Genomic DNA, 23,294 nt, shown 5'->3' with positions numbered 1-23,294 from the left:
AATAGTGAAATAAAATCAAACATGGAATCGGTATATTTGTACAATAATTCTAACCTGTATGTGCATGTTTGTTATTATTCACCCCTTAAAAGAGCTGCTGAAAGAAAAAGTACCTTAAGTGTGTCTGTTCTCTTCTACAGTAAAGTTTGATGACTGCATGGGGAACAAAGCAGTGGTTTTTGAGAGCAGCGATCCCAACTTCAGCGTGCGGACAGATGGTTCCATCTTTGCCCAGGGAGAAGGAGCCTCCTTGGATGCGCCGGTCCAGTTTAAACTAACAGCAGTTGGTGCTCACTCTCATGTCTGGAAGACTGTGATCCAGCTGGCACTGATAGAACCCCCTATCAGCGAAAATCAACAAAATCAAAATGAGGTGAGCGGCAATTACCGAGCATGAGTATCCTTCCTTCAATTTTTAATTGTCAATCAACACATTCTTTCTCGTATAACATTTGTGCCAGCGGTGACGGTAACATGCAGGAATCAGGTCAAACCTCCTTGGGGTTTGAGGAAATGGGAGAGATTGAGAAGGAGGAAAGTGTGAGTAGCACACAGTTAAAAGTAATAGAATCATGCCGCCACAAGGGGAGAGTGCGATTGCCCCCAGCCATAAACTCTAACTGGAAATCATCCTGTGCTTTGGATACACCACAGGCACTTGACGTGTTCGTTTCTTCTCAAAAGCTGTCAGAGGTCAGGCAAAGGCTGGAGTCCAAGTTTGGAGTGCCCCGCATGCTCCGGCACCCAACAGCAGTAAAAGTGGCAGTTTAAGCCGTGGATAAAAGCTGTGTCGTGCCACCATTTAGTAACATCAGTGTTTCCCAAACATAAGGTCTTGTCCCAAGTCGGCTGTTTGTCCGAGGAAATATTGTAAGCTTTTCATTGATTACACACAAGGGTTGTCAGAGATTGAAATATGATTGTATATATTTTTTGTGTTGAGTAAAGCTGTCTCACGAGAAGAGAGCAGCCAGAAGTCCACCAGAATGTGAATTATGGCATCGGTACTTTGAATGATAATACAGTGGAACCTCGGTTTGCATGTTTTTTGGTTAATGTAAAAAATGTAAACAACAATTTAGTGTTCTTAATGTTTTTTTTTGGTTTTTTGTTAGGGCTGTCAAAGTAAAATTTCCCTTAATGGTGCTATTTTAATAATAATATGTAATAATATTGTAATAAGACATTTTATTTGTATAGCGCTTTTCAAAATACTCTTTCAAAAGACACTTTACAGAAAAATTGAGTTGAATAAAACAAGTAAACAGAGTAAAAGATACGTTAAAATACAACATTCATTCGTTTGTACACAGTTAAAACATGAGTAAAAGCGGGGTGGGGCACAGCAGTCAGGTATAAAAAGTTAGACATTAAAATGGAGAAGGCTCTCTTACCTTTTTATTTTATTTTTTATGCACATCCTGGTTTACCATCGGCTGACACCCTAGTTCAGTGTTCCTTACCTTTATTCATTCCCAAATAGTATCAGCATTTGGGACCAAATATGAGGTGAAAGAAAAATTGGGAAATTACAGTATAGTAGTCTATAGTAGTCTAGTGTAGGAGAAAGCTAGATGGTGCATTCAAAGACCGTAGAAAAGGTGCTAAGTCTCCTCTTGCATTACTGTGGGATTTCTAACTATATTATTTTTTCAATAGAAGAATGGCCCATACTTCAAAAAATTGATTTGATATCCCTTTACATAAAATTTGACGTAATTATTTACAAATTATTTAATTTACAAGATCTCGTGTCACAATATCTTACAAGATTAAAACACAAATGACCTTAAAAAGGTGGTTTGTGCTGTAAAACCGTCCAATGTAGCTGAATTACAACAGTTCTAGAAAGATGATATTGTTTGACGATTTGAAACATAAAAAAAAAAAGAAATCAGGAAGGTGGCAAACACGTTTTCACACCTCTGTAACACTGTTTTTGTTGCAGCTCTCAGATGATATTTCTCACTGCTCTGCACTAAAAGAAAACATGTACAAAATAAATAATAGAACCCTTGCAAACTGACAATTTCTGTAATTGTGGGAATATATTTGAATTCAGGCTCGGTAAGTGGATATTCAAAGAATGCTGTTCGGGATTTAACACTTATTGGCCTCAAAAAGGGGGGCATTAGGCAAATGAATTCCCAAATAGACAAAACGAGAAGCATGTTGGGACAACAGCCAGCACAGGGTCTACTAATGGGAGTGAGTGTTCCCACTGAGTCATCTAATGTAACAATCCTGAGGTAATGTGAACATTAGGTAAGTAAATTTAAGAGGGCCAGGTCAGATATGGGATTCTCATTGGGACCAATAGTCTACGTAACACGAGCGGTAGCAGACAGGAAGGCATAGCAACAATGGAAAAAAAACCTTACGTTTCGTTATGGAAATGGCACACTGTGTTGAATAATAACTTCCAGATGTCTGGGTAGCCAGGGGCTGGCTGATATCAAAGCGTGCAGGGTTTTGGGGGAGGCAGTGGCGTGGAGGGGAAGAGCTGGGACCACCGCCAGCTGGCTACGGCTGACGGCACCATGGCTGCGGGGGCCCCCATCAATTCCATACTCATGTCTCTTGTTCTTTTTAGCAATAGGCCACATAGTGTGTGTTCTACTTATTTTTGAAGTGCCGTTATTTAAAATCCTCGGTTGTTCCCTCGGATTCTAATTCTTGTACATACACTACAAATACATCTTAAATGTATCCTTGTGCCATGAAAAATAACTACACTTCTGATCAGTCGTGGCCATTTTAATTTATTTGATGCAATCTGATCGTAAAAATACAAAAAAAAACAATACTTCTTTCAGGAATGTCTGAGACTGTCATCAAAGAAAACCCTGATGCCAGTTTTGTTGCATAACAGTGCAGGCATCTTGTTACGGTGTGCGCGGTGGACCACAGAATGCAGAGACAGATGGCGCAACTTAAGAGTTATTTTAATTTCCTCCAGAGAAAAGTTAAAGCAGAGGTAAGAAACAAAAGGTCTAATACAAGGGTGCTGGTGGCAGCAGCTAGTTGTACACCAGGGAACAAACTAACAAATGTTCAAAAGGTCCTCTGACTAGGGAGGCAGGGACAGCTGGGATATACCTAAAGGGGGGGAGAGGCGGCTCAAGCAGTGCAGGAGGATACTAGAAACTGGCAGGTTAGCAGACGAATGGTCGCATGGGTCAGCTTCTGGTGCGAAAGGAGAAGAACCAGCGTCTCCCAGCTGCCTCCATTCAGCCTAAGTGGTTTGCAGGGTACTTAGGAGCGGGTGTTTCCAGCTGTCCCAGCTCCAGCCGAGTGCCCAACTGCAGGAGAAGAGAAAGCAGGAGAGCGAGCACCACAATGCACAACAGCAGGTGATCGTCACAGTACCCCCCCCCCCCCCTTAATGTACGGTAAAAGTAGTTGGTGAGTAGGCGTGGGTCAAGGATGAGAGATCACGAGAACCACAGACACTCCTCGGGGACCGTACCCCTCCCAGTCGAGCAGATACTGGAAACCACTGCCCCTTCTTCTCACATCCAAAACCGCCTTGACCGTGACTGCAGGGTGACCGTCGACAAGCTGAGGAGGAGGGGGAGGCACCTCAGGGCGGCTAAGAAGGCTGAGGGTGATGAGCTTGATGTAAATACAGGGTTCCACTTGAGGGAATCGGAATGCATAGCTTGATGGAAACACTGTTGGTGAGCCTTTTTTTGGGGGCCGACCAACCTCGGAGCCAGCTTTTTGGAAACCACGGCAAGGGGCAGCTCACTAGAGGACAGCCACAGCTTCAGTCCCACAGGTGGTATGCAACGAGTGTGCAACGGTGAATGGCCACATGTTGGTGGCCCACTCTCGTATTGCACTAGGCCAAGCATGCCCGGCAAAGGTGGGCTGACACCGATGGGACTGCGGGGTCGGACTCTTGGGACGGGAATATTAGTGGCTGAAAATTGTAAGCTTGTGGCAGAACTGATGAGGGAGTTGTGTGCGTACTCGATCCACAGGGGGTCTACTGCCCACGTAATGGGCTGTTGGCAGCACATGCACTGGATGGCTGCCTCCAGCTCCTAATTGGTCCATTCGGTATGTCCATTGCTCTGGGGGTGGTAGCCAAAGTTAAGCATGGGGGATGCGCCCAAGGGTCTTGCAAAAGCCCCCTACACACCTGAAGAAAACTGGGGGGCCCTGTCTGACGCCACTGATGTGGGGATGCCATGAAGGCATACCAGGCCATCAACTGAGGGCTGAGGGCATCTTAGGGAGTGTGACAGAGTGTGGAGAAGAAGATGTACCTTGATGGTGAGGATGGTGGTGTTGCAATTGGAGTTGCCAGTTACAAAGTCAAGGGCTATGCAGGACCATGGCCCGGACGGGATGGGCAGTGGGTAAAGGAGCCCAGCCGGAGCCTGGTTGGAAGCCCTGTCCGGGTGTAGCCCAAACAGGTGGCCACAAACTTATTGTCGTCTGCTGGGAGGGTGGGCCAGGAAAAGCGCTGGTTGAGGAGGAAGCTGGTGGAGTTCAGGCCAGGGTGCCACTCCAGCTTGGATCCATGAGTCCAGCGGAGCTTTGGGATAACGAACGAGAGTCAGGGTGGACACTCCAAGGGGGATGGGAATGGTGTAGGGGAGTATTATTGTCTTCCACTTGTCTCCCTCACGAGGCGCTATGGAGGTCGAGTTTGGTGAAGAATCTGGTGGAATGAAGTTGTGTGAAGCCGTGGTCCAAGAGGGGTAAGGGATATTTATCCTTTATAGAGATTTGATTGAGGACCCGATAATCAATACAGGGACGTAGTGATTTGTGTTTCTTCTCAACAAAGAAAAACCCTGCGGCAAGGTAGGAAGAGGGTCGGATGAAACCACCGAAGAAGAAATGTACTCCTCTAATGCCTTCATCTGCGGCTTAGATACATTGTATAGGCATGAGGAAGGTAAATCAGCCCCCATGAAGGAGGTCGATGTCCCAATCAAACGTTCGACAGGGCTCTATCCTTACTGAACACAGTCTTAAGGTCGTGATAGACAGGCGGTACACAATAAAGATCAATTATCTCTAGCTGGAGGCGGGGGGTGAGGAGGGTAGAGGAGGGCCAACTAAGAGCTGAACGTAGGCAATGAGTATGACAAACCACACTCCAGTTAAGGATAATGGAATGCGGCCAATCTCTGTGTGGGTTGTGCTAAAGAAGCCAGGTTAATCCGAGATCCACGGGTGCAAAGCGAGGGGGGATAATAACAAAACTCAGAAATTCAAATTATATTGCCAGATAGTCAGAGGCAGAGCAACCTTCTCTAGTAATTAATGCTAGCAAGGAGACAAATGTCTAGAGAGTTTTAGGTTTTTAGAGAGTCTGACCAGGACTTGATGAAAAAATGTATTTTGTGCCAAACGATGGTAATGACATGAGATGTGGACGTTGAGTGACGTGGGACTTTATCTTAGCCATGGAAAGGATGGGAAATTTTGTACACAATGTGTACAATAATCACTAACACACTAACACTTCCTGTCCGTCACCCATTCAGCTCCCCGAGCTCTGGAGCACAAGTCTTATTCATGTTCTCAGTGGCAAATTTTGTATGAGTTTGTGTACTATATTGGGTAATGCGAGTGTAAAAGTGACTATAGTGGTGTTACTTCAAGTCTAGAGGGCATGTTAAAAACTGTATTGGGAATTTTGTAAACTGTTTTTATATGCGCTTAACTATGAATATATTTCATTCATAAATAAGGACTCCTACTTCATGGAAATTCACTTATCACCAGTGGGTATGGGACCAAACAACAATAAACAAGGTATTACTGGTTTTAACTTATACATTGGGACTGTTAATCAATCAAAAATTTTATTATTATTATTATTTAATATCCATATACTTACTCAGGTTTCCTCCCACATTCCAAAAACATGCTAGGTTAATTGGCGACTCCAAATTGTCCATAGGTATGAATGTGAGTGTGAATGGTTGTTTGTCTATATGTGCCCTGTGATTGGCTGGTGACCAGTCCAGGGTGTACCCCGCCTCTCGCCCGAAGACAGCTAGGATAGGCTCCAGCACCCTTGCGACCCTCATGAGGAAAAGTGGTAGAAAATGAATTAATGAATGAATCTATATACTTTGTAACTTAAAATGATTTTTAGTAAGTGTGTGAGGTATATTGAAAAGACATGGGGAGTATTCTGGAGCTGAATCTCATAATTTCAACAGTCACTGTTGATGTATTTGAGCAACAGAAGGCTGATGGGGGGGTCATGACTGTTTCTGACAACCCTTCCCTCCACCCCTTGATTTCCATCCTCCAAAATGCAGCTTTCTACTCTGCCTGTTCTTAGTTCATAAAGTGAGGTGTCGACAACAATCCCCCAAGCCTTGCTTTTCCTGAACAAAAAGAATACATTTGTCCAGACCTGGCTTTCATCTGTCAGATCGTAGACTGCTGACAATGCCTGAATGCAAACAAGCATGTGCATGTTTTAGCAAACTTGTCAAAAAGTAGACCCGACTTGTAATATGTTTGTGCATGTTTGAATGACTAGGTTATCTTTTTTTATTAAAGCAGAGTGGTGTTTTTCTTTCTGAGCATGAAAAAAACTCCTTAAGTCATTTTGCATTCCCATAAATTAATTAGAAACAAAATTTTGGTCCTGAAAACACTCAAGAGGTAGTTACAGCACTTGCAGTGGATGAATACGCATCACAGACGCTGAAGATGCAGTGTAAATAGTAACGTCCCATGCTCTGCAGATGAATGCAGTGTTTGCCTCATTCGGCTATGCTGGAGCCTATCCCAGCTGTCTTAGGGCGAGAGGCGGTGTACACCCTGGACTGGTCAGCCAGTGTAGAGGGCTTATTATTCACTGAGAAAGGGGAACTGCCCTTTGGTCCATCATTCACAGTCCAAAGAAAGGAAAACTGACTTCACAAGTTTGCCCACAAACAACATACATACGTATGTGGTACACCAATGTGGTTTCACAATTATTAAAATCCTGCTATAAAAGTTGTTAGTTTTTTCTCCCATCAATTAATGATGCAGTAAATTTCCCCCAAAATAAAATGGGAAAAAATAATTGGAAGCAACAACTTGTAATAACTTGATAAAATGTTTTTTGGTTTTTTTTGTACGGATTCATTAAAGTCATTTCTATTGCATATCTGCAGTAATGAGAGATGTTCATTAAAAATTTCATCTGACCTACTTCCCATATTGATAGGAAAAAAATATTAGTTATTAGTCTACAGATAGACACACTTCTCCCAATACTGTATGCATTGTTATATATCACAAATGATAGAAAATAAAATACAAATTGATTGATATGCTTTAATAATACCTCTTATGCTAGAATACATTTGCCATGTGATATGATAAGGGATCTTTATGTCATGTTTTTTTAATGGTTGAAGACATATAACAGACAAATGGCATCCCTGCCCCTGGTCTGAATCCATGCCTCAACCTCAATAGTGTTTTTTTTGTTGTATTAATTTAAAATGATTGGTTGGGAAGATGAATAGTTTCATATTGATAGGACCTTGGTTTTGTCTGGCAACATCAAGTTGTGAACCAGTGGCTTGTCTTACAGTAAGTCAGCATTCATTCAAAATGCATTTGATTCCGTGTTTGCACCCGTAAAAGAAAAACAGCTTTGACTTCAGACCATCAAATTATGAATGAATCATGAAGTACAATTTTAATTAAGACTCATAATAAAGACATTTTCAGACATATGTATCTATTTGTTGATGAAGTAGTAGAAGTCATGGTTGTAAAGAGTAAATTAAATATATTATCAAACGATATTCAATATTCAGGTACATCCTGGACTGGTGTCCAGCCAATCACAGGGCACATATAGACAAACAACCATTCACACTCACATTCATACCTATGGACAATTTGAAGTCGCCAATTAACCTAGCATGTTTTTGGAATGTGGGAGGAAACCGGAGTACACAGGCATGCACGGGGAGAACATGCAAACTCCACACAGAGATGGCTGAGAGTGGAATTGAACCCTGGTCTCCTCGCTGTGAGGTCCGCTAACCACTCCACCGCCGTGCCGCATCAAACAATATAGCAGTATATAATATTTTATATGCATACAATAATAGCATTAGAGATGATTGGAGTCAATATTTTGACTCCATCCATCCATCCCATTCACACATATGGTCCATTTACCACCTCCAATTAACCAAACATGCATTTTTTTGGAGTGTGGGAGGAAACCAGAGTACCCATAGAAAAGCGATACACACACAAGGAGAACATTAAAATTTTGCATAGATACGGCCAAACAAAGATTCCAATCCTTGAGCTCCTGACTGTGATGCCAACACGCTAAGCATGAGACTGGAAATGGTTTAATGAAATTATCACTTTCCTATTCAAAGCTTCTCTCAAAGGGCACATTGAATGCTGATGAAACTAAACATGACGCAAAACACATCACAAACCACCCACTCGCACAAATACGTAACATATGGACGATTACTTGACACATCTTGAAGCAGCTTTAAAATCTTTTGTCTCCATCATCTTTGTAATGAAGCCAGCCTTGAAATTGTTATTTCTGCTGGCAAGATAGAAGACAATCCTCAGAGGGACCTTGACCAAACAAGAACAAACACAAAGCTAAAGAGAAAAAACACTTTTTGTAGATTTCATTGTACTGGACCCCTGACTTTTCAGTGTGTGCCAGAAGCCATTAACTTCTCTGAGCTTGTCTTTTCGTTTGTATTTTAGATTTATTCTCAAATGTCATGAATGTCTTGAATCGTACACAAAAGTACACAAGAATGGAGTACCCACGCTGTTCTCTACATATTTTGCATTCGGGTTCTCGACATATAATTGCATTGCAGAGCGTTCCTGATTATTCGCATTAATAGTGAGTATGTAATTTGTTAATTTTGGAGTCACTCCAAAACTCTTATCTTGCGTCTTGTGTGTTAAATTCAGACTTGTAGACAATGTATTTCTGTGCCAGTAGGGGGCATCAGTTCTATTTTCTTCCAATCGGCCCCAAAAAAAAAGAAAATACGAATTTGAAAGAATTTGCAGAAACAGCAAATTTTAGGTTGGGTTTTTTTTTTTTTGTTGAAACCACCCTATGTTCTACTTCCAGTTTATAAAGACACAAAAGGCTAGAAACAATAATGTCAAAAAATGTATTCACATAGTTTCACTGTTTATGTAGTCCTAAAAGTGAAATTTCCACAAAAATGCCCCAAAACTCTCGTCTATGCAGTAACGAGAGTTGTTTATTAAAAATTTCACCTGACCCACTTCCCATACTCATAGGAAAAAATATTAGTTATTAGTCTACACACTTGTATGCATTGTTATATATCACCCAGGTTAGAAAATAAAATACAAATTGATTGATATGCTTTAATAATACTGCTTATGCTCGAATACATTTGCTATGTGATATGATAAGGGATCTTGTTTTTTAATTGTATATTAATTTCAGACTTGTAGGCAATGTATTTCTGTGCCAGAAAACTCAATATTCTGTAGGTTTTGAAATTTCTGCAAAAATGCCCCAAAACTCTCGTCTATGAAAATGGCTTGCAGTCAATGAGTTGAAAGCCAACTAACAGGCATGTTATGTTATGAACACACATTACATTTACAGTTGTACTTAGTAATAGTGTAGTAGTAGTGTATCAATAACAACACAAGACTAAGTCACCAATGCATGGGATTCTTTGAGTACTTATTCAGTGGAATGCTACAGTACAGGGTAAACAGACAGGATACTGTAGTATTTTGTGAACTAAGATACCCAACATGAAGTCGCTCTAAACTTCCCTCCCTGTCAGCCGCCCTGCTGCAGCAGGCCTGGTACATAATGTCACTTGAAGGAGAGTCTGTCATCACCACGGTTACCACTCCACTGCTGTATATAAAATATAGAAATGCCTGGAGAAATGGAGCTTCTCTGTAGGCTATGGCGCTATTTGATCAGTAAAACACTGTGTATTGGAGCAAATCGGTCCTACACAGTACATTCCTGACACTCTCTGGCTTGACTTTACGGGACACTGACAATCCAGCAACCAACTCCAGGGTACAGTCTGGACTGGTCGCCAGCCAATCACAGGGCACATATAGACAAACAACCATTCACACTCACATTCATACCTATGGACAATTTGGAGTCGCCAATTAACCTAGCATGTTTTTGGAATGTGGGAGGAAACCGGAGTAAGTATATAGATATTAAATAATAATAATATAATAATAATACAATTTTTGTCCCAATGTAGAAGTTAAAACCAGTACCCGGAGAAAACCGGAGAACATGCAAACTCCACACAGAGATAGCCGAGGGTGGCATTGAACCCTGGTCTCTTAGCTGTGAGGTCTGCGCGCTAACCACTTGACCGCCATGCCGCCTCCCCTTTAATAATAATAATAATACATTTTATTTGTATAGCACTTTTCAGAGTACAAAGACGCTTTACAGTCGAAAAAAGAAATAAGTTGACTAAAAACAGAGTAAACGATGCATTAAAATACAATATCCAAACATTCATTCAAAGCTAAAACAAGGCTAAAAGCCTTTTGGTCAGGATTTGTATTTTTTAATTAGCTGTAGATGTCGACCAACAATGAAAAAAATTATCTGTCCGCCTTTTAGCGCCATCTCCATCCATGCCAAACATACAGCAAATAGTAAACATTAGGGCGGGAACGCAGGCGAACAAATGGAATATCAGAAACTGTTTGGTTGGAGTGTAGTCGTAGGTTTAGTAGGCAAACAAGGTTTTCTCATGTCTAACTAAGTTTGCCATTGTTCGGTATGAAGCGGTTATACAAATGTTTAATAGCTGGTGACATTAGATTTTATATAATGTAATAATGCAAACCATTGTCAAGCAACAGATTACAGTGAATCCATCTGGAGACAAAAAGACAAAGTGATTACTTGCAGCTCTTTCTCAACTCAACCGCTGCTGTTTTTTTTTTTTTTTTGCACTCATCAGTCCGCCGTCAGCTCAACACAGAGCAGTGCTTCAGGAATCCCTGTTATTGAGATCAGCTGTCAGGAACCACTGACTGGGAGAAAAACAATATCACTGCAAGCGAAGGGGCACTGGGGAGCATGTCAGCAAGGGATAGCTCGGGGAAGTCTGATTGAGACATAGAGCGCAGCACAAGTGATGCACCGCTTCAGCAGTGATGGTCAGGACTGGGATCCTTGACATATTTGTGCTGCCTTGTAATTCCTAAGATATGTTGATAAAATAGCTGCATACCTTGTCCCTGGCATTATCCATCTGATATAAACCTTTGGGCCATCATATATAATGCAGCCCCTGAGCGTGTACTCCGTCACTCAGAACACAGGCCAATGAAAATTTGACAGAGGCAATGCACGTATTTCACTGAATTTCTATCCATAGGTACACTAAGAAAGTTCTCCAATATCATGAACACTGATGCAATGTTTTCCAATCCTGGGATTTGTTGTGATTTTAATAGTTTTTCTTGTTTATTGGGGGATTTTATGGGGAAATAATTATTGTTAATGAGAAACAGCATTTTATTATAATAACCAGCAACAACTCTTAACAAATAATGTTTTGTTGTTGTCTTTAAGGTCACAAACAACAATGGCAAAGCCGCTGAGAGGACAAAGCAGAAGGAACCATTTCAAGCGCCGCCTCCCGTCATCATGTTTTCAGGCGGCAACCGGAATAACTCCAAGGGTCTACGAAGGCAAAAGCGGGATTGGGTGATCCCACCGATTAATGTTGCTGAAAATTCTCGCGGACCGTTCCCTCAGATGCTAGTCAGCGTAAGTCTTGCATTGCTGATTTGTTTTGATATTTTAGTTGGGGTTTCTGTAGTCCTGTACAAAATACCAATGGCTTGGAAAAACTGCTTTCCAGATGGTTATGTTGCACCGCTCTAATGCAGTGGTACCCAGGGGTACAATGAATGCACCATTGGATTATGTTCAATATCTCAAGTTAACTAACATAATCAGTTTTATGTTTTTTAATTGTGCAGGAGTAAGGGGTACACGAAGCGGGCATGTTTTATTTCATTTGAACATGCATCAGATTACAATTGAATGCATCCCATAATCAGTTCACAGTTCCACATGTCCAAAAGGAGTAGGAAGAAGCAAAGCTTATTAAATCCTACCCTTCCATCTGGTACTTTTACAATCAGTAACTGTTACATTTGTTCACTTCCTGCTTTCCACAATACAGTTTAAGGTTTTTTTTTTGTTTTTTTTTTGTACCGAAGTACGAGGTGATATGACCATCCAATGACATAATGGGTACCATAGTAAGTGTCAATATAGTGATATATATAGCACATCATGACTGGTTCAAGACTCTTCATCCTTGTATTTAGCAAACATCAACTGCTTGTATTGTTTCTTGAATTGGCTCATCGTTGTGCATTGTTTGAGGTCCTTACTCAATCCATTCCATAGTTTGATTCCACATACTGAAATGCTATGGCTTTTTAACGTAGTCCTAGCATATAAGTGTTTCAAATTTAGTTCTTCCCTGAGATCATATTTCTCTTCTCTTGTAGAGAAGTATTGGATGACATTTTTAGGTAATTGGTTATTTTTAGCCTTATGCATTATTTTCGCTGTTTGAAGATTAACTATATCAGCAAGTTTAAGTATTTGTGATTTTAGAAATAAGGAGTTAGTATGTTCTCTGTAGGCGGCATTATGAATTATCCTTACTGACCTTTTTTTCAAGTACATTTAGCAAGTGAAGATTGCTGTGTAAAAAGTTACAGAACCACTGCCCTAATGCATTATAGCTCCAAAAAGGTGTCAAAAATACTAATTATCACGTTTCTTTATTTTTTTCTAATTAATTCATTTCAAGACTCAAGATACTTTAGAAGAGTTTTTGAAATTCTCTTTCTAGTTTCTTTTCTACAGCATGAAGGATGGCTGACCCTGAACACAATCATAAATAAAAAGCCAAAGGACATTTATCTTGTAACGGCCCATTATTATTTTTTTGAAGAATTTGATCTTTTGGCATTCACAATGTAGCTCAGCATATTTCATTTTGATAAATAAATTGTGTAATGATTCGGAGGGCCCAGGCTAGGGAAAATGCATCAACCTGAATGCAAATGGATGCAAACACACTATGTACTGTATCTGTTTAAGAGAGAACGCTTCTGAGGATTCCAAGTTGTGTCTCTCTCTCTTGGCAAAGCTTGACGCTTGCGGTGTAATTCTTCAAAAAGACATCATTCCTTTTGACAGCTTCTTCATTCCTATCCTCGTATTTGCTTTACTATTTTGGAATCAACTTTTCCCTGTGTACAAAACACCCTCAGTTTGATCTCTTTTGTTTCATAAATCTTGCAAAAGACTGATTTGTTTATTGTTCATTAGAATTGGTTTGGAGCGAAAAAAGCAACAACTTCCACTCAAAAAGCGATGAGAATCAGAGCGTGTCTGCAGATGTTCAACGTTATGCAGCGTGGCGTTTAAGACATTAGGGCGAGACTGGCTAAGTCAGTTCTAAGAGGAAAGGATTGGGTGGAGTAGGGCATCAAAAGAATGTTTGGAGACGATAGCGTGCATTGATACACGGTCCGCTCTGTAAAGTAAATAGGTCCGTCAGGGGCTGGTGGACTGGTTGGTGAGAACAACGGGGAAGTGATGCGTGTTGATGCCTCTGTTGGGCCTGTGTCTCTCTTTAATGATGACTGGAGGGCAAGCAGGGCCATACTAAAAGATCTAGAGGTTTTAACAAGGAGACAGCTTTGGGAAGTGGATGGTGTACACATATTTTACTTCACATATTGTTTATTTGTTTGCGCCACTTTGGTGTTTCCCATTGAGAATTGGGGGCTGATTTTTTTCTTCTGGTTTTGTTTTCACTGTCAGACTACAAAGAAATCTTTACAAAGAAGGCAATCAGTTGTGTTTATGATGTGAAATATTGGTTAAAAAGAGTTTTTTTTTGTACTCCCCGTTTCTCTGGAACTCTGCCATCCCTTCCTGGTCTATGTGGTATGTGCTGCCTGCGCCCTAATGGCCTGTGAAGTCACTTTCTTCCCTAATGGGCCATTCTGTCATTGAGGGCTGCACTGAGTGACATGCAGACAGCCACCCTCCCACCATTTTCTCCTTGCCTCGACCCAGTTACAAAGGCAGGCATGGTGTCAGCAGCTCCTACTCGCACCTCTCTGCGGCACCAACACAGCGATGGATGAGCCAAGTGTCAGGACCCCCCCACTCACTGGCCTTTGAGCTTGCAACCTGATGCGACTCAGGGAAATTGGTAACTTCACTCATATTTTGAGCACAGGACCATTCAATCCACAAAGGTGGTGATGGGAGTCAAATTGTAGTTATTAATCTGTATGGATAGTTTTTTTTTTTTTTTATGGCCACTTATGAGTTTGTTTGCCTCCAGGCAGGCAAACAAACTAGTGTTGTGTAGGACAGTCATTCACCAATCACGACTAGGTCACAATAAAAACAACAACCCCATTATGACCACCCCCATGCACCTTTTTGCTATGGGTGGGGGTTGTCAAGGTTATTTTGTTTTTTAATTGCATAATATGTTTATGTCTTCATAGATTTACTCTACTTCATCATCACTATGGTCTTTACTTGGCATTCATTCATTTTCTACCGCTTATCCTCACGAGGGACTGGTCGCCAGCCAATCACAGTGCACATATAGACAAACAACCATTCACACTCACATTCATACCTATGGACAATTTGGAGTCGGTAATTAACCTAGCATGTTTTTGGAATGTGGGAGGAAACCGGAGTACCCGGAGAAAACCTACACATGCACACGGAGAACATGCATACTCCACACAGAGATGGGCGAGGGTGGAATCGAACCCGGGCCTCCTAGCTGCGAGGCCTGCGTGCTAACCACTTGTTGCCATGTAAAATTGTGCAATGTTGATGTTGCCGTTATTTTAGTCATTATAATTCTGTCTGATAGGTGCCAAAATTCAGTTACTGATTTAAATAATTGTCTTTCCATCATAATTGTGATGCTATTTATATGTCAATTGCCTCCTGAGACGTACGGCTTATATATTCATCAATTTGGTAGGCACCACTGTCTTTCCGTCTTTCATCACATATTCCCATAAAGTTAACATTGAGTCTCGCTATTTCCTTGGCTAGATTTTCACATTTTCCCGTGCATTCAAAGTTCCAATCTTTTAAGATTGTCCTCCTGGTACACAAATGAGTCACTTCGGTTACAGGCCTCCATTTCTGGTTTTAGGTGCTATTGACAGAGAGGGTCATGCTGCAGGGTTCTCAGCATGGTCCTTTTCATTCTGTGTTTTTTTTTTTTTTTTTTTTTTTTTTTTTTTTTCTGGTTGCTCTTATGACTAGCTGTGAGAAATTACACACTAGGGTCCAAACCTTTCTGGTAGTCGACTTATGTCCTTTTTCTTGCCAAGACAATGCTCAAGAGTGCTACACACTATGCCGCCGCTGCTATCCTGGCTATTGACCATGTTGGTTGCTCTGTCCCATTCACCTGGTCTGGTCCAGTCTTCATGCACTTGAAGAGGGCGGCATAGCTCGATCCAACTCCACTGAAGGAAGACTCCTCTCACTTACTTTAGCATGCCAGTCGAGGCAAGGCCAAAGGTGTGCACTACCTTCTGCTTGGAGCCACCAGTGAGAGATTTATGGGTGATTAGGAAATCCAAGCATTGCTTGCTTTGTACACGTACACAGTCAGATAATTTAGTTCATTCTAGGAGCTTTCCACTTGTCAGAGTAGTCAGCACAAGCGAGTTCAGATGGAAGGAGGAATGCCCTTTTAATTGATGGGCTATTTAAGAGATAAACCATGTGAAAATTGTAACTTACTTGTCTTCTCCTTACTTCTCCCCATTTTCTCTGTATTGGTTTCTAATTGTTCACAAGATTAATGAGTTTGTCCTCACACCAACTCCTCCTCCTTCGTTTCTTAGTCTATTGAAATGTTGTTGATACGCTCCTTGATAATAGCCTTTGGTTTTAGGAGAGACTATAATGAGAGCTCAAATTGGCTTTCAGTTTCAACTGAGTTGAAAATTCCAATAGATCATTTATCATGTTTTGTTTTGTTTTTCTGAAATAATTCAATACAAAACCAAATATTTTCTAGTTTGGAATAGTTGGATTAGTATTTGACAGGAGTAAGCTAGAAATAAATGAATGTTTTTCTAAAGAATAGTTTCAATTATGTGCTGCAAAGTGCACCCTGCAGTTTTCTTTTTAAGATATGTTAAATAAATGTCCATGTTTTGTACACTGTGCACAAAATAGAGACTTTCTATCAAATCATCTGCTATGGGTTGCAATGCGTCTGGTGATATTTACTGTGCTTGTGGCAAGCAAGCAATTTTCGGAGCAGAAATGAGACAACTTGTCCCTCTGTGAGGTGTTCTCCACTCACGTTTACTTGTGATTAATGACTCTTCTGCTTCACTGGCAGACACACACAGCAAAAGAACATAAAAAACAGACAGTGAATGTCTGAAACTAAAGAGGGAGAGGGAAAAAAATAATCCACATACTGTCACGCTTTGTGTGGCAGGTTGGACTTTCGGTTGGGTTGTCCCATGTTTCCATCACTTCCTGTTATTCTCTTATTTTGTAATTATTTCTGTTTTGTCTTGTTTTCTGCTGCCTTTGCTTCCCTTTTCTTATGCACCTGCTGCTAAGTTTAGTTCTATTTATTTTACTGGTGGCGTCTCCCTTTGTTGGAGCATCACTACTATCTGGTGCCTGTCATGCATGTTTTGTGCATATTGTGTGACACCCGCTTCTCCAAGGGGGTTATTTTCGTAGACCAGGCGCAGGCACAGCCCACGCCTCCATCCCTCCCATCGGCGCAAGTGGCAAAGAGGGAGGAGAGAAGGTGTGAGAGGGTTTAACACAACAGAGTGTAATCTTAACCAATCAAATGAACGCTGCCTTTAAATGTACAGTGCCCACTGGACTGTGCATCAAAAGCCACAGCGTCACCATGTAGACCACCTCTGTTCCTGACAGTCACATTTTATAAACACAGCAGCAGGCTAATCCAGGCATCATTTTTTTTAATTCACCTGCATTCATGCTCTCTCGTTGCCAAATAGGAGAACCTTATATTCTCGGAATCTCCTAATCTTCCTTGCATGTACTCCATCTTTTCAGATCACATTAAGAATAAAGATTGGGCCGGCTCTAATCTAGGGCAAAGGGGGCAACACCCCTCTAAATACATGGCTTGCGCAGCTCTCTCATCTCCATTGCCGGGCAGCAAATGTACATGCTGGTTTAGACGGTTACATTAAATAATGGTTGCTGTGATTGCTTATTCCATTTGAATGTGTCTAACACTCCTAACAACTAACAACCTGCCTGTGAGGTTTTGGTGGCGTGTGTGCCTGCCAGCCAATTTACCACTGCCCAGGGTGCACACCAAGAATAGACCAGAGGATCTGACGATCTTTCAGGGCGCCGCAATGTTTTGTCACGTAATTTTCACTGCACCGAGGTGACAATGTGGAAAATATTGAAATTATCACTGCATGGGGTCCTCCCTCCAGCCAGCCTGTGTAACTTTTGACTTGGTAACGTTTGGAATCTGTTCCTAGAGGTGGGGGTACTGTCATGCTCTGTGTAGCAGGTTGGACTTTCAATTGTTTGCTTGTGTTTCTGTCATTTCAGTTCCTGTTAGGTTCTTATTTTGTAATGCTTCCTGTTTTGTTCTTCCTTTTGTTCTGCGTTTTCTTCCTCCTTTAATTTCCTGTTCTACACACGTGCCGTTAATTTAATTCTCCTATTTAACTCTGGTGGTGGCTACCTTTGTTGGAGCATTACTAATGTACGGTGCCTTCCACACGTTTTGTGCATGTTGTGCTTCTGTGAGTTTCCTTCTTCTGCTCAGCTTTTTAAGGTTGTGACACATACAGTGCAAGTAAACCTGAGTTGTTTGGAGAATTTAAGAGGAGGATAAAGACGGAACCGAGAATTCAGTGAGAGCTAGGTTTGCCCCTGCTGAAATGTCGTAGAACACATACAGAATATTGAAACATTGAGCCTATCCCAGCTGTTTTCGGGCGAGAGGCGGGGTACACCCTGGACTGGTCGCCAGCCAATCACAGGGCACATATAGACAAACAACCATTCACACTCACATTCATACCTATGGATAATTTGGAGTCGCTAATTAACCTAGCATGTTTTTGGAATGTGGGAGGAAGCCGCAGTCTCCAAATGAAATGAAATACTGAAAGACATATTGATTATTTTTCAAGTGTTTGTTGTTCATATTCAATCAATCAAGTGACCTGAAACCGTATTCTGTTTGGTTATTGATGATGTTATTATGATATTATTCAAATAACAAGATAAACAAATCTGGCCACCATTTCAGTAGTGCTACTATTCAGTAGGTACCTTTTTTTTTTAGCTCTTGAAGATTATTATTTTTCTTAATGTCAAAGCCTGGCATATGTCATCAGTTATCAAAATACCAGTGAAAGAAAGGGTGCTATAGAGCAAATGTGCGCTCTCTGTGGGGGTAAGAGACAAGTCTGTATTAGAGTCTAATGAGTCCTCTTGGCATCTGCTGCTTGGACCCCCGACCAACACCAGGGCTATCACAGCCCCCTTCATTTTTCAACTTTCTGTTACTGAGACATAAGCACTCGCTCTCACACACAACACACACACACACACACACAAACACATGCTAAGTCACGTACAAAGAAAGCACAGGCATGAACAGACATAGTGAAATTACTTGTACTTGACAAGTAGCAAACAAAGGATCATATGCTGCATTGTTCCCTTTGTATATGTGGTTATTGGGGGTTTGGGGGGGGGGGGGGTGCTCACAGTTCTGCTTTATCTCGAAACAAAGAGAATACAAGGAAGAAAAACAGTAGGCTACTAACATTTTTCCCTCTTTGGGTCCATGGAAGACGCCACAGGCTGGTAAAGTATTTAAGAATCACAGTGTAGTAAAGTTCTCATTCACTGTAGTAAAGTGTTGCTGTTTGTTAGGCTTACTATTAACAATAAATCATTATTTATTCATTCATACATTCATTTTCAACCGCTTATCCTCGCGAGGGTCGCCTATCCCAGCTGTCTTCGGGCGAGAGGCGGGGTACACCCTGGACTGGTCGCCAGCCAATCACAGGACACATATAGACAAACAACCATTCACACTCACATTCATACCTATGGACAATTTGGAGTCCCGAATTAACCTAGCATGTTTTTGGAATGTGGGAGGAAACCGGAGTACCCGGAGAAAACCCACGCATGCACGGGGAGAACATGCAAACTCCACACAGAGATGGCCGAGGGTGGAATTGAACCCAGGTCTCCTCGCTGTGAGGTCTGCGCGCTAACCACACGACCGCCATGCAGCCCAGTAATCATTATTGTAAGAAAAAGAAATGGTTCACTTTCTAAGGGCATCCATGAGCGTGGGACAGATAAGACTCAAACAGTTGTGTCAGCATTTCTATTTCTTTTGCTTAGTAACACATGTTGGCAGGTTATAGTTCTTTGTTTGAGTTTGGCTCCTGGGGTATTTACTCCCTAGATTTCTTTTCCAAAACTCAGATGTGAGTTTTGTTCCAGCTCAAACAATCTTCGTTTGGAGACCATTTGGTTAAATATACAGTGTGATATTGATATGCTGATGGATTTAAGCAGCTTTGGATCCGAGGATCGTCTGTTCACTGCATTGGTCCAGACTGAAATAGCTTCACCTTTAACATCCCTATGATGATTTGCACAGGCCCAAACGGTTCCCAAGGAATTCATTTTCATGAGAAAAATGTTCGGTTAGGTTTTTGTTTCATATCCAAGTTTGGTTTATTGATATTCTTTTGATGATAACTTCAATGCCGACTGAACTTAGTTTTTCTCCGATGTTAAATTAAAGCCACACCAAAATGAATTGGGTTCTTGAAAACAATTGACAATTGAACAGTAATGCTGACAGTGGGTGTTAGAGAAAATAGACCACCACCAAAGCAAATATATATATCAATTTTCATTTAATTTAAGCAAATTATTCCCAACATTCCCATAGCAATATAAGAGTTTATATAAATCAACCAGTCCACTGTGGAAATATAAATAACCTCCAAAAAAACACTTACAGAAATACATAATAATGCCAATAAAAATAAAATGTCGTATTTTCCAGACTCAACATTACATTATTACATTACCGCGCAATAGAAGATAGCCAACCAGAATATGTGAGCATTAAACACCATCTGGTTCTCAGGTATGAAAACCACCTAAAAACGTCTCTTCCGAGATGAAAGCTGATAACCAGATGTGAACATGTGAGGGCACAAAGACAATCGTTCAGAAAGGTGAGAGTACTTTCCATGGTTAAACTTGCTAATGGAGTCTTTGTGATGGAAGAACATGTCCCATTCTGTCTTATTTGACGGGTCTTCTCATTAATGAAACATTTGACCATGAATGCCATTTGACCGTCTTTTGAATAGTGTGAGGCTTTTTAAGAGAAGAGGTGAGTGTAGTAGGACACATTAATATCTCAGACAAAGAGGTGTTTTAAGGACTGTTATGAAACATAAAGGGCCGTATGGGTTGTCTGACGGCACCATTGGAAATATTCTTCATATGTAAATCATGTATGAAATCATGACATTCCAAATCATTTGATCTACATATAGTGAAGTTCAGTGTGGCACTCTGGGTTGTAATTCCGTGGAGCGTGGTGCAGCCCACGCTATGGTAATTTTGTTCCGGTGCACCACCGTGCGCAGCCAATTTGGTAATTTGGTAGACTGGACTGCTCCGAGATGGGCGTGGTGCCGCACCAGGGGAGGAGTCCACATTTTCAGCTTACCGCAGTGACAATTTTGTGACAAAATAGCCATTCAAAGATGCAAAGAAAGCTTGCCAGATGCGACCTGGTCCATTTCGGAGCGCAGGCGAAGCGCAGCCTGTGTAATGTTAAACTGGCTGACAGGCGCACAGTGTAGACACGTCACCAAAATATGCCATGCACATTTCAGTGGAAAAAAACAAACAATGACAACGACCACTATTTAATGTACAGTAAACCTCGGATATATCGGACTCGGATATATCGGAAATTCGCTCACAACGGACAGATAAAAAAGAACCAATTTTTCTGTAATGCATTTCCAATAAAAATTCATTGCATATATCGGATTTTTTATAACGGATTTCGCCTATTTCGGACAAAATCTCCAGTCCCGTTCCAATGCATTTCCATTAAATTTCCCTCGCATATATCGGATGGCCACATCGTGGTGCTCTGATTCGCCGAATCGTGACAGGCCGCTATACGACATCATTTGCAGCGTTGCCTGCGCGTCCAGGTAACATAGTTAAGGAAGTGCCTTTTTATAACGGATAAAATCCGATTTACGCATATACTGGATATAAATCCGATATACAGTATACGAAAAACGGACATTTTCCAGTATACGCATATAACGGATTTCGCTTATATCGGACAAAACCAATGGTAACAATTGAATCCAATATATCCGAGGTTTACTGTACTACAAGCGTCTGTGTTAAACCCTCTCCTCCCTCTTTGCCACTTGGCGCCGGTGGGAGGAATGGAGGCGTGGGTGCGCGGAGCTGCGCTGCTCACAAAGTGCGTTGGCCACATCTCATTGGCGCTAATTCCGTAGTCAAAATTAGAGCCCTCTGTGTAACTGATTACATCATTAGTTCCTGTTTCACTTATTCACTTTTGTGTATTTCTGTTCTGGCACCATATGCTGCAACTTTGCTTTTCTCTTGAACGCTACCAGCGCACCTGTTTCTTGTTATTGTTATTAGCACAATATTGTAATTGAGTCATTTTTCCTTTTTGTTTTCCTTATTGTTGAGGCAAACTAACATTTTGTGAACACAAATCTGTACCTTTTGTTTTCCACATCACCTTTCAAGTTGTTGGGTCCTTTTTAGCATCCTTTAGTCAGTTATTAAGGCAGATTGTCATGGGCTCCTGAATGAGATGCCAACCCACTTCAAGAGGCAGTCCTCCAAGTGAATGGTCGGCTCTGCCCTGTTCCTGTGTATGTCTCTGTCAGGTTGTACCTCATCCTCCGATTCAGAATCTGAGCCTTCTGCAGAAGGTTGATATTCTTTTTGGTTGGCCCATCTTCAGATGTCTTCGGAGACCTCTTTGGGGAGCATTCCCTCAAGTGTGGTCTATGTTTCTTCTCTGTCTGACTTGGGCAGGAAATTACCACTGAGACCATGAACTGCGGTACCAATGAGGTTCTCATTGGGAGTGACCAGGATGGATAGGATCAGGATCGAGTACATCAGATGGACATTACATGTTAGAGGCCTTGGAGATAAAGTCAGAGAGGCCAGACTGAGATGGTTGGGACATGTCCAGAGTAGAGATAGTGAATATATTGGTAGAAGGATGCTGTGTTTAGAGCTGCTAGGTAGGAGGTGTAGAGGAAGACCAAAGAGGAGGTTTATGGATGTAGTGAAGGAGGACAGGAGGGTAGTTGGTGTGAGAAGACGTTGGGTTGGATGGAGGAGATAGAAGGGAAAAGCCAAAAGAAAAAGAAGATATGTAGCTGTTTTATGTGAATTTGTTGTTTTGGGAAAAAATATGAAGTCAGTGTGGTGTTTTATTTCTAGTCTACGTTTATTTGTATGCTTTTAAAGATAACTCCGAGGCTCATCAAGGTCGATGTTTTTATTTATTTTTTTATCCTACAAAAATGAATAGGCCCTGTAAAGCAATTGGCTATTGTGCACTAATGCTGACACTTCCAGACTCAGCAAACCAGGGCTAAATCCTCTGCAGCCTGTCTGCAATTAGTGAGATCAATATATTTACAGTATATTAATCAGCTTCAGTGAAGCGATTCTCTCGCAGGGTATTTAGGGGACTTGGATTATTAACTCAGTTGCAGATGTAATCATGGTGTTTTAATGTCTTGTTTAAAAAATGGGTGCAATGAAGTTAGCGGAAACATTTTTGTCAGGCGTAGTTACCTTTGGTTTATTACAGTATATTTCACATAGAGAACATTTTCCAGCCCTGGCTTTCTTTTGCATAAATCTAGCCCTTGAGTTGCTATCACAAATTTACTGAAACAAAATAAACAACAAAAAAAGACCTACATCAGCCACCCACTCATTCATATCTGCTCAGATGGTGCGCATGCATGCATATTTTGCCCAAATCCCCCTTCTAACACATTCACGTTCTCTGCTATGACATCAGGCAGCAGAAGGCAAGCTCCCTCCTGGGTTGAGTCGGTATGAA

General features: G+C 41.3%; 1 protein-coding gene across 2 annotated transcripts in view; it reads left to right on the top strand.

Annotated features, from left to right (window-relative positions):
- The window catches only part of LOC131104687 (cadherin-4-like), a 248,021-nt gene that overhangs the window by 174,545 nt on the left and 50,182 nt on the right, over nucleotides 1–23,294 (top strand). For both annotated transcript variants that reach the window (XM_058052160.1, XM_058052161.1), the window contains exons 4-5: nucleotides 141–373; nucleotides 11,600–11,797. In XM_058052160.1, the coding sequence (XP_057908143.1) occupies nucleotides 141–373; nucleotides 11,600–11,797 (431 nt within the window). The remainder of the gene's footprint in view (nucleotides 1–140; nucleotides 374–11,599; nucleotides 11,798–23,294) is intronic.

This window comes from Doryrhamphus excisus, chromosome 16 (genome assembly GCF_030265055.1).
Source record: "Doryrhamphus excisus isolate RoL2022-K1 chromosome 16, RoL_Dexc_1.0, whole genome shotgun sequence".
Taxonomy (NCBI): Eukaryota; Metazoa; Chordata; class Actinopteri; order Syngnathiformes; family Syngnathidae; genus Doryrhamphus; species Doryrhamphus excisus.
The sequence above is the reverse complement of the archived record's forward strand: the minus strand, read 5'-3'. Positions and strand labels throughout refer to the sequence as shown.